Below are 12697 nucleotides of genomic sequence, written 5' to 3'. Positions count from 1 at the left end.
AAGTCACTACCGTATCCGCTTCCACTACCTCTCCCGGCAACGCGTTCCGGGCACCCACTACTCTGTGTAAAAAAACTTGCCTCGTACATCTCCTTTAAACATTGCCCTCACACCTTCAACCTATGCCCCCTAATAATTGATTCTTCCACCCTGGGAAAAAGCTTCTGACTATCCACTCTGTCCATGCCTCTCATAATCTTGTAGATTTCCATCAGGTCTCCCCTCAACCTCCATCGCTCCAGTGAGAAGAAAACAAGTTTCTCCAACCTCTCCTCATAGCTAATGCCCTCCATACCAGGCAACATCCTGGTAAATCTTTTTTCTACCCTCTCCAAAGCCTCCATATCTTTCTGGTAGTGTGGCGACCAGAATTGAACACTAGATTCCAAGTGCGGCCTACCTATGGTTCTATATAGCTGCAACATGACTTGCCAATTTTTAAACTCAATGCCCCAGCCAATGAAGGTAAGCATGCCATATGCCTCCTTGACGACCTTCTCCACCTGCATTGCCACTTTCAGTAATCTGTGTACCTGTACACCCAGATCCCTTTGCCTATCAATATTGTTAAAGGTTCTGCCATTTACTATATATTTCCTATCTGTATTCGACCTTCCAAACTGCATTACCTCACATTTGTCCGGATTAAACTCTATCTGCCATCTCTCCACCCAAGTCTCCAACTGGTCTATGTCCTGCTGTATCCGCTGATGGTCCTCATCGCTATCCGCAAATCCACCAACCTTTGTGTCATCCGCAAACTTACCTATCAATCCAGTTACATTTTCCTCCAAATCATTTATATATATTATATATATCCTGTGTGAATTCGCTGTTGTGTCCAAAGACTGGATGGCCCAGCAAAATCCTTCCCACACAAGGAGCAGGTGAACAATCTCTCCCCAGTGTGAACTCGCTGATGTGCACTGAGGTTGGATGAACATGAGAACCCCTTTCCACAGGTGGAGCAGCTGAACGGCCTCTCCTCAGTGTGAATTTGCTGGTGTAACAGCAGGTGGGATGAGATAGTGAATCCTTTCCCAAACACAGAACAGGTGAATGGCCTCTCTCCAGTGTGACTGTGTTTATGGTTTTCCAGCAAGTACAGATAATTGAATCCTTTATCACAATCATCACATTTCCATGGTTTCTCCATTTTCCCAGCCCCAATGTGACCGTGCCGCTGGGTTTCCAACCGGGATGGATAATTGAATCCTTTACCACAATCCTCACATTTCCACGGTTTGTCCATGGTGCTGGTGTCCTTCTGTCTCTCCAGGTTGGATGATTAGTTGAAGCCTCATCCACATACAGACCATGGTGTGATGTTTTTCAGGCTATGTAACTGGTTAAAGCTCTATCCACAGTCAGTTCACTGGAGCACTCTCACTTGGGTGTATGTGTGTGTCTCAGTTCTTTTTCTGTCACATTGAATTTCGAAATTTTCTTCCACTGACAAAACAGGGAACGATTTATCCCTCCACTGTCAAAAGCAATCATATTCAGGTCATGATGAATCGAATGGTTCTGTCAGACTTTGATGTGAAGTTTAGTTTGAGTTTCCTGTCTGTGAATCTTCCTCTTCTAGTTCCCTGCACAAAGAGTTTTTAAAAACTGCTTCAGAACAGACAATTTCAGTTTCCACGAAACATTTCTCTGTCTCATTTATCTTGAGCTGTGATCCCCATCCCACACACTCTCTCTTGTCCCTGAGCTGAAACCAAACTCATTGCCCCATCTCCACTCTGAGCCCAGCTCCCTCTCCCTCCAGCTGGATTCAGTCCTCCAGACCATGTACAGACTGAGAGTACAATCAAGGAGTCAATTATTTTCCTTCCAAGTCAGGGGCCGTGCAGCCCCACTGACTCTGTTGTTACCACAATGGGCACACGTGCTCTGCTCACCAATGAAACACCACAATGACCATTAACATCAGCCTGTTCCTTGGAAAAGCTCCATTTTATTTGTGCCACAACAGCAGTGGAATTACCTCCTGCACAGACACAAAGGTATCATCAGTCACAGAAAATAATTGCAGCTGGTGTCTCAAACCTCATTTTACCATTTGCTCCCAGACATTCTCAATTCAATTTTGAAATGCAAACTGAAATCTGGCATTCTGTGGTAAATTAAACACATTTTAATGGTCATTTTCAGAATGACTATTTCCGAGAATTAATTCCCAAGTCAGTAAATTAAAATTCTCATCAGCAATGTCAGCGGCACAGTGGTTAGCACTGCTGCCTCAGCTCCAGGGACCTGGGTTTGATTCCCAACTTGGGTCACTGTCTGTGTGGAGTCTGCCCGTTCTCCCCATGTCTGCGTGGGTTTACTCCAGACGCTCCGGTTTCCTCCCATCGTCCAAAGGTATGCCAGTTAGGTGCATTGGCTATGCTAAATTGCCCCTTAGTGTCCTGGGATGAGTAGGTTCGAGGGATTAGCAGGTTACATATGTGGGGTTATGGGAATAGGGCTTAGGTGGGAATGTTGTCGGTGCAGACTCAATGGGCCGAATAACCTCCTTCAGCACTGTAGGGATTCTATGAAATACTTTGGGAGAATTGCTATTTCAATGGGCATTTTCACAAATGCGATAAAATGATTTTTCAAAACAAATTAATATTTTAATGATTAATAAATAAAAAGTATTTCATAAAACAACCACCCAGTGTGGGGTTCAGGAATCTAACTCAGGGTTTCTGAGCTCCAGGAACCACGAACTGAACCAGCCGGGAATTGTCTCCACAAAACTTCCCCAACTCCCTCCCGGGAAAAAGCTGCAAACCCGGGAGCTGCAGCTTTTTACTGGGGGTGTTGGAGCCTCCAGCGGGTGTTTGTGAATCCTCCCCGCCCACCTCCCAGGGTTTCCTTCCTTCCTTCCCAGAGATCAGAGTCCTCATTGATTTGAGGCCAAAGTGTAACATCTTATTTATTGTCCCCCTCCCCCATCCTCTGATGTGAACCATCCTCCAGTGGCTGAGCCAGGATGGGGCCGTTAACCTGGGCCTGTTCCCGGGAGGGAGGGAGGGAGAAGCCCCGCAGCTGCAAACCAGGGAGCTGACAATGATTCTGAAGGGTTTGCGGATCCACAAAGTGTTTCCAAATCCTCCCAGCCACCGCCTAACGCTGACTCCGCTTCTCCGGGACAAACAAGCGCCAAGGACAGCAATGACACTGCGCATGCTCCACATCACAATGCCCGGGGACTGATTGACGGCAGCTCCGGACCAATAGGAAGAGGGGGGGGGGCTGGGAGACCGAGCGGGAGCGGCTGGTCCTCCAACCAATCGGAGTGAATGAGGGGCGGTACCTGAAGCATGCGCAGTGCGGGGAATGGCGACAGACGGTTAAGAAAATTGAACAACATCAACTATCTCCCTCTGTTCAGACCCGGGAATGAAGCCCAGCAGGACCCGAGAATGAAGCCCAGCAGGACCCGAGAATGAAGCCCAGCAGGACCCGGGAATGAAGCCCAGCAGGACCCGGGAATGAAGCCCAGCAGGACCCGAGAATGAAGCCCAGCAGGACCCGGGAATGAAGCCCAGCAGGACCCGGGAATGAAGCCCAGCAGGACCCGAGAATGGAGCCCAGCAGGACCCGAGAATGAAGCCCAGCAGGACCCGAGGACTCATCAGCCCACAGCTCCAACAGTTTGCTGAGGACCACTTCCCTGGGAATTGTGCTTTTTCAGAGTTCATCCCACACTTCTGTTTTCTGATTTCCAGCTGTTTCTGAGTTTTAACTGTATCCTCTATTGTGAACACCGAGGCAAAATACTTGTTCAATTCATCTCCCAGCTCCTTATTTTTCATCATCAATTCCTGGACTCACTTTCTATTAGACAGTTAAGAAATGAGGTGGAGCAAGTGACTGAAGTGTCAGTCAGGGAGCACTATTGGGAGCACCAATAGTTTCAAAATAGTTCTGGAAACAGATAGGACAGGTCCACAGGTCAAGGCCCTAAACTGGAGCAGGGCCACTTTTGTGGGCATGAGGCAGGATTGAGCAGATGTCGATGAGGTGAGTTTGTTTGAAGGGAAAGGAATGACTGGCAAATGGGAGGTTTTAAAAGTGTGATATCAAGAATCCAGGGGCAGTATATTCCTGTTAAGATGCAGGGAAAGAATGGTAAATTTAAGGATCTCTGGCAGACAAGGGACATTGAGGCTCTGGTCAGGTAAAAGAAGGAAGCAGACATTGGGTTTAGGCAATCGGGGACAAGTGAATCACTCTGACTATAAAAAGTGTAAGAAAATACTGAGGAGGGAAATGAGGAGGACAAAAAGAGGGTCTGATATGGATCTGGCAGGTAAGATTAAAGAAAATTCCAAGAGTTTCTATAGCTATATTAAGAGTAAAAGGGTGGCTAGAGAGAGAATAGATCCCCTTAAAAATCAGTATGGCCATCTGTGTGTGGAGCCACAGGAGATGGGTGAGATTTTTAATGAATACTTCTCCTCTGTGTTTACCAAGGAGAACACCATGGGTGCGAAAGAAATAAGGGAAACAAGTGGTGATGTCTTGGGCACACGCATGTTACTTGGGAGGAGGTATCTGCAGCCTTATAAAATCAAATTACTGCGGATGCTGGAATCTGAAACCAAGAGAGAAAATGCTGGAAAATCTCAGCAGGTCTGGCAGCATCTGTAAGGAGAGAAAAAAGCTGATGTTTCTTGTCTCGATGACCCTTTGTCAAAGCTCTGAAACATCAGTTCTTTTCTCTCCATACAGATGCTGCCAGACCTGCTGAGAATGGGGAGAGAGTGTGTGGGATGGAGATTTCCAGCTTTTGGGGAATGAGAGAGGAAAGAATGTTCCATAGAAATTGTCTGTTCTGAATTTCTATCCTGTACTGACACTGATGACTTTTGTAAACTCATTTTACAGGATATTGAAAGAGGAATCACAGGCCGAAATCTCAAACGTCACGTCTAGACGTGACAGAGTCATATTCCTTGGGACTTCAATATCATCGGACTTTGAATCCAGAAGGAGAAATGATTGTCCAGTCTGTCAATTTGAAAAGATTTGAAATGTCAGTGTGAGTGAAAAAGCATCGACACACTGCCACACTCGAGTGAGAGTGTTCCAATGCACTGACTAAAGAGCTTTAACCAGTTACACAGTCTGAACAAATATCACAACATTCACAGCGGGTAGAGACTGTAATCTTGTTCTGTGTGTGGACGAAGTTTCAACTAATTGTCCACCCAAGAGAGAGGCAAAGACACCTGCACCATGGAGAAACCATGGAAATGTGCGGACTGTGGGAAGGGATACAGAGCCCCATGTCTGCTGGAAGCTCATCGGCGCAGCCACACTGGGGAGAAGGTGTTCATCTGCTCTCGGTGTGAGAAGGGATTTAATCAGTTCTCCAGCTTACGGATTCACCAACGAGTTCACACTGGGGAGAGACCATTCACCTGCTCTCAATGTGGGAAGGGATTCACTCAGTCATCCCACCTGCAGTCACACCAGCGAGTTCACACTGGGGAGAGGCCGTTCACCTGCTCTCAGTGTGGGAAGGGATTCACTCGGTCATCCAGCCTGCAGACACACCAGCGAGTTCACACTGGAGAGAGGCCGTTCACCTGCTCTCAGTGTGGGAAGGGATTCACTCAGTTATCAAGCCTGCAGACACACCAGCGAGTTTACACTGGGGAGAGGCCATACACCTGCCCTCAGTGTGGGAAGGGATTCACTCAGTTATCCACCCTGCGGGCACACCAGCGAATTCACACTGGGGAGAGGCCGTTCACTTGCTCTCAGTGTGGGAAGGGATTCACTCAGCCATCCGAGCTGCAGGCACACCAGCGAGTTCACACTGGAGAGAGGCCATACACCTGCTCTCAGTGTGGGAAGGGTTTCAGCGTTTCATCCCGGCTGCTGAGACACCAGCAAGTTCACAAGTGATTCCAGGGGTTGGATTCTGCTGTTGTTGTTTCTGCTCTCAGTTGCATCCAGGATTGCATTTTGTTCATTCTCACAGTTGGTCAATGGGGAGGGTCAGAGGGTTTCTTTGTGCTGGACTGGCTGGTCTCAGCCTCCAGTGGGCTGATGCTCTTTGAGTCTTTTTGCAAATACCTGGTTTCAAATGTCACAAGGATCACAGAGTGACAGGGTGTTAGGAAGTTTAGAGATATTTAGTCAGAAGAAAACAGAGGTTGGCAGTGCAAAGGTACATTTCTGAATGGAGGGCTGTGACAAGTGACATTCCTCAGCGATCAGTGCTGGGACTTTTGCTGTTTGTAACATATATATAAATGATTTGGAGGAAAATGTAACTGGTTTGATTGGTAAGTTTGTGGACGACACAAAGATTGGTGGAATTGTGGATAGCGATGGGGACCGGCAGAGGATACAGCAGGATATAGATCAGTTGGAGACTTGGGCGGAGAGATGGCAGATGGAGTTTAATTCAGACAAATGTGAGGTAATGCATTTTGGAAGGTCTAATACAGATGGGAAATATACAGTTATCGGCAGAACCCTTAAGAGTATTCATAGGCAGAGGGATCTGGGTGTACAGGTACACAGGTCCATTGAAAGTGGCAATGAAGATGGAGAAGATAATCAAGAAGGCATACGGCATGCTTGCCTTCATCGGCCGGGGCATTGAGTTTAAAAATTGGCAAGTCAGGTTGCAGCTTTATGGAACCTTAGTTAGGCCGCACTTGGAATCTCGTGTTCAATTCCGGTCACCACACTACCAGAAGGATGTGGAGGCTTTGGAGAGGGTACGGAAAATATTTATCAGGATGTTGCCTGGTGTGGAGGGCATTAGCTATGAGGAGAGGTTGGAGAAACTTGGTTTGTTCTCACTGGAGTGACGGAGGTTGAGGGGGGGTGACCTGATAGAAGTCTACAAGATTATGAGGGGCATGGACAGAGTGGATAATCAGAAGCTTTTTCCCAGGGTGGAAAAGTCAATTATGAGGGGCATAGGTTTAAGGTGCGAGGGGCAAGGTTTAAAGGAGATGTACAAGGCAGGTTTTTTTACGCAGAGGGTGGTGGGTGCCTGGAACTCGTTGCCGGGGAAGGTAGTGGAAGCAGATACGATAGTGACTTTTAAGATGTGTCTTGACAAATATATGAATAGCATAGGAATAGAGGGATATGGTCCCCGGAAAGGTCGGGGTTTTAGTTCAGACGGGCAGCATGGTTGCTACAGGCTTGGAGGGCCAAAGGGCTTGTTTCTGTGCTGTAATTTTCTTTGTTCTTCGTTCTGTTTGGAACATCCCAAATGCCCATCCAATTTCCTTTTTAATTGTTTATTGTCTCCACTTCCTCCACCCTCGTAGGCAGCGAGTTTCAGGTCATTACCATTCGCTGCATCAGAATATTCTTCCTCACATCTATCCCCCCCCACCCCCTCCCACCCCCACTCCTCCCCTTGCATCTCTGACCCAAAACAAGAAATCTGTGACCCCCCTCGTCCTTGTCCCGTCAGCTAATGGGAACAGCTTTTCTTTGTCCACTTTATCTAAACCTGTCAGAATCTTGTCCACCTCTATCAAATCTTCCCTCAACTTCCTTTGCTCCAAGGAAAACAACCCCAGCCTGACATCGACAATAAAGAACAAACTAACAGAATATGTTCCCCTTTTCCATTTCTTTTCTCATTCTGGGGGAAATTGGGGACTTGCAGCAACTGAAGGGAAAGGAAGTGAATCCAGTCTGTATATTCCACACATTTTTAGTCCAGTCATATGGACATTTATCTGTCTGGCAGCCTGCATTGAGATTTTCAGCTGTGTGTGTCCAGGACAGGAAGCAGTGAGCATGGATCTGTCAATCAGCCTCAATCAGCACCTTCAGGAGAATTGGGAGGGTGAATATTAGATACAGCAGAGGGAGAATGGAGGGAGAGTGTGTGGGATGGAGATTTACAGCTTTTGGGGAATCGGAGAGGAAAGAATGCTCCATAGAAACTAGAATTGTCTGTTCTGAATTTCTATCCTGTACTGAAATGATGAATTTTGTTAACTCCTTTTACAGGATATCAGAAGGTGAGGATTTTACAGACAGAAATCTCGAATCAAACATCACGTCAACATCTGACAAACTCACTCAATTCATCGGGACCTGAATACTATCGGCCTTTGAACCCAGAAGGAGAAATGTTTCTCTGTTCTGCCTGCTTTAGCAGTCTTTAAACATCAGTGTGACTGGAACAGGACTCACACACACACGCACACACACACACACACACACACACACACACACACAATCAACTGAGATTTTCCCGTGCATTGACTGTGGAAAGAGTCTCCCAGTTACACAGCCGTAAACAATATTGCACCATAACAGCAGGGCACTATAATCTTGTTCTGTGTGAGACTTCAACTGATGGTCAAACCTGGAGCAACACAAGGACACCTGCAACATGGAGAAACCGTGGAAATGTGGGGACTGTGGGAAGGGTTGTAAAACCCCCTCTGAGCTGCAAATTCATCGACGTATTCACACTGGAGAGAAGCCGCACACCTGTGTGTGGGCAGAGATTCACTCGGTTATATCATCTGCAGCGACATCAGCTGGTTCACACTGGAGAAAGAGCATTCATCTGCTTTGAGTGTGGGAACGGATTCACTCATTTACCCGATCTGCAGAGACACCAGCGCGTTCACACTGGAGAGAGACCATTCACCTGCTTGGTGTGTGGGAAAGGATTTATGCAGTTATCCAATCTGTCAAAACACAAAGTCACTCACAGCAATGAGAAACCCTTTAAATGCTCTGACTGTGGAAGTGGTTTCAAAAGCTCTCGGGAACTGATGATCCACCAGCGGATTCACACTGGGGAGAGACCGTTCAGCTGCTCTCACTGCACAAAGACATTTAGAACGTTATCTCACCTGCGGGAGCACCAGCGAATTCACACCAGGGAGAGACCGTTCACCTGCTCTGTGTGTGGGAAGGGATTCACTCATTCATCCAGCCTGCTGAGTCACAATCTCACTCACACCCAGGAGAGACCCTTTAAATGCTCTGACTGTGGAAGTAGTTTCAAACGTTCTGGGGATCTGATGATCCACCAGCGCATTCACACTGAGGAGAGACCATTCAGCTGCTCTCACTGCACAAAGAAATTTAGAACGTCATCCAACCTGCAGGAGCACCAGCGAGTTCACACTGGGGAGAGACCGTTCACCTGCTGTGTGTGTGGGAAGGGATTCACTCAGTCATCCAGCCTGCGGAGACACCAGCGAGTTCACAAATGATGACAGGAGTTGGATTCTGCTGTTATTGCTGCTGTTGATCACATCCAGGACTGAACCAGGTTCATTCTGACAGTTGGTGAAGTGGGAGGGTCGGAGGGTTTCTTTTTGCTGGACTGGCTGGTCTCACAACTTTGCTTCCAGTGGGCTGATGCTCTTTGAGCCTGGGAGAGCACATTTCCACTGAAATGATCCACAAAAGCTGATGAAGGACATTTATTTATCCTGGATAGTAAATAGTGTTTTTCCTACCTCTACAGATAGATCTAAAATAAATACAGAAAGAGCTGGAAAAACGCAGCAGCTCTGGCAGCATCTGTGGAGAGAGAAACAGAGTTAACATTTCACACTACTGGATTGGGAATCAATCTAGTAAACCTCCTCTGAACTGCTTCCATGGTATTTATAAAATGGGGCAGCACGGTGGCACAGTGGTTAGCACTGTTGCCTCACAGCGCCAGGGACCCAGGTTCAATTCCTGGGTCCCTGGTCCGATTCACTGTCTGTGTGGAGTTTGGACATTCTCCCTGTGTCTGCGTGGGTTTCCTGCAGGTGCTCCTGTTTCCTCCCACGGTCCAAAGGTGTGCGGGTTAGGTTGATTGGCTATGCTAAATTGACCCTTGTGTGAGGGGGATTAGCAGGGTAAATGTGTGGGGTTGTGGGAATAGGGCCTGGGTGGGATGCTGTTTGATACAGACTCAATAGGCAGAACGGCCTCCGTCTGTACTGCAGGGATCCTACGATCCTTTGTTTAATTGGAGACAAAACTGCACCCAGTGTTCAAGATGCAGTTTCAGCAACGCCCTGTATAACTGAAGCAGAATATCTACTTCTATGTTCAATTTCTCTCAGAATAAAGGATAGCATTCCATTTGTGAGAACTTTGATTTATTTGAACTAAGATTTATGGGGTTCTCTTGTTTACAATAACTCCATAACTGTAAATCACACCAGGTTCCAGTGACTTAACCATGTGGCAAGAAAGAATACTTTAAACGGTGATTCAGTAAGTTTATTAACCATTAAAAATGTAACAAGTCAAAGATAAAAAAGGACAGTATCGATTAACAGTAAAAGGAGAAAGTTTAGCTTTAACAATTGAACATATGAACTTATGAAATGTTATCGGGAGAAGGCAAGAACATGGGGATGAGGAGCATATCAGCCTTGATCGAATGACGGAGCAGACTCGATGGGCCGACTGGCCTAATTCTGCTCCTATATCTTATGAACAGACTTCTCTCTATCCTTCTCAGACCAGGACATGAAGTGATGGCTCCGAAAACACGGATAACTTGTAAAATCAACAGCTCCCAACACCTCTCTGTAGGGCACAGTGGTTTGCGCTGCAGCCTCACAGCGCCGGGACCTGGGTTCGACTCCCGACTTGAATCACAGTCTGCAGAGTCTGCACATTCTCCCCGTGTCTGCGTGGGTTCCGTCCGGGTGCTCCGGTTTCCTCCCACAGCCCGAAAGACATGCTGGTTAGGTGCATTGGCCATGCTAAATTCTCCCTCCGTGTACCCGAACAGGGGCCTGAGTGTGGCGACTCGGGGATTTTCAGAGTGACTTCATTGCAATGTTAATGTAAGTCGACTTGTGACACTAATAAATGAAGTTCCGGGGAAAATCCCCGAGTCACCGCACTCTGGCATCTGTTTGGGTTACACTGAGGGAGAATTTAGCATGGTCAATGCACCTAACCAGCACATCTTTCGGACTGTGGGAGGAAACCAGAGCACCCGGAAGAAAACCAGGCAGACACGGGAACAATGTGAAAAGTCCACAGAGTCACCCAAGCCGGGAATCAAACCCAGGTCCCTGGCGCTGAGGCAGCAGTGCTATCCAGTGTGCCACCGGGCCACCCTAACAAGTCTTGTCATGTTTTGTCTATTCTGTTGGCATCAGGAGGCAATATCTTATAATTCGCACAGCATTTTAACCATTCTTATGTTTATAATTCTAACAGTTAAAAACTTTTGTGTTCAAATTTACATTTCCATCCTAACATCTGTATTAATGAATCATTTATTCTTTAATTGTCTCTCAATTCAGGCTGTCCATTTAACTAATCTCCTGCTTTACAATTGTGCGAATTTCAGTCCACAAATAAGGTAGTCGAATGCATTGTTAAAAGCAGGATGTTCTTCATATAAATAAATAACAAAGTTTACAAATCATTGGCAAACAAAAGGAAACAGGAGCATTGGAACCAGCCTGGACTTGCAGACTGAAACCCCGCCCAAAGCCCACACGTGCTCAGAAGGGAGAAAGGCTGAGAAGAACACTCTGTAACACTTCTCCCCTTAACTTTAAATCCCCCATCAGGACAGAAATACAACAAAGTAATGTCTTTAACAATACGGAAGTCTGTCAGGAGCTTTGTGGTTGCATTGCGACCTGTACAATTCCACTGGTAAATCTTGTCATGGTGTTTCTGGAATGGGAGGTGAAGAGGTAGTTTGAGAATCTGTACATGAACATTCCTCTTCCACTCCCACAGCAGAGTCAACTGGCAAAGCTGGAACCATTTCCTGGTGAACATCCACAGCAGCATGACCCTCTGCCATGTTCTCAGTAATGGTTGCTGACTCTGAAACTGTTCCTGACTCGGGGTCACACCGCAAGCGAATATGGTCTTGGTGTCTGCGAACAACTCTTCCATTTTACAGTCTCACCACCCAAGATACTGGACCACTTTGGTTTAAAATTTGATTACTCCCGAAGTTTCTGATGTAAACCTGATCACCCGGTTTGAACTGCCTCTCTTTGGTGCGGTAGTCCTGTCCCTCCTTTTGCTTCTCTTGTCTCCTGCTCACTTTTGCTCTGAGATCTGGATGAAGCAGATCCAGATGAGACTTCAACCTTCTACCTAAAAATTCCACAGGAGAGAGTCTGGTTGTGGATTGTGGTGTGATGCGAAACTGGAACAAAAATCTTGAGAGCTTGTTCTTAAAGTATCGCCTGCCATTCTTTTCAATCCCTCCTTCAGAGTTTGAACAGCTCTTTCTGTGAGACCATTTGTACAGTAAGAGTTTTAACAACACCAGGTTAAAGTCTAACAGGTTTATTTGTTAACAAATGCCACGAGCATTTAACCTGGTGTTGTTAAACTCTTACTGTGTTTACCCCAGTCCCAACGCCGGCATCTCCACATCATGAAGACCATTTGTAGCCAGATGAAATGGTGCAGTACGCACATGGCGTAGACCATTCCTTTACAGGAATTCCTGAAACACCTCACTTGTAAACAGAGTGTCGTTATCTGAAACAAGCCAATCTGGTAACCCAGGGCTTGTGAAAATTTGACAGCTTCTCTATTGCCACAGGAGCTGGAATATTACTCATGATCTGTGCTTCCAATCATTGCAAATGCGCATCTACAACAACCAAACACGTGATTCATGAAAGGTCCCCCAAAGGCCACATTTATTCTGGACCACGGCCTATCAGGCCACTCCCAAGGATGAAGTGGT

The 12697-nt window shown here is 46.7% G+C and overlaps 1 protein-coding gene across 1 annotated transcript in view; it reads left to right on the top strand.

The window, feature by feature from the left end:
• Positions 1-12697, top strand: part of LOC144483731 (uncharacterized) — a 77592-nt gene that overhangs the window by 27455 nt on the left and 37440 nt on the right. The window contains exon 3 of the mRNA XM_078202270.1: positions 5415-5871. Within this exon, the coding sequence (XP_078058396.1) occupies positions 5415-5871 (457 nt within the window). The remainder of the gene's footprint in view (positions 1-5414; positions 5872-12697) is intronic.

Source organism: Mustelus asterias, unplaced genomic scaffold (genome assembly GCF_964213995.1).
Source record: "Mustelus asterias unplaced genomic scaffold, sMusAst1.hap1.1 HAP1_SCAFFOLD_77, whole genome shotgun sequence".
NCBI lineage: Eukaryota > Metazoa > Chordata > Chondrichthyes > Carcharhiniformes > Triakidae > Mustelus > Mustelus asterias.
Note: the sequence above shows the minus strand (reverse complement) of the source record. Positions and strands in the feature narration are given on the sequence as shown.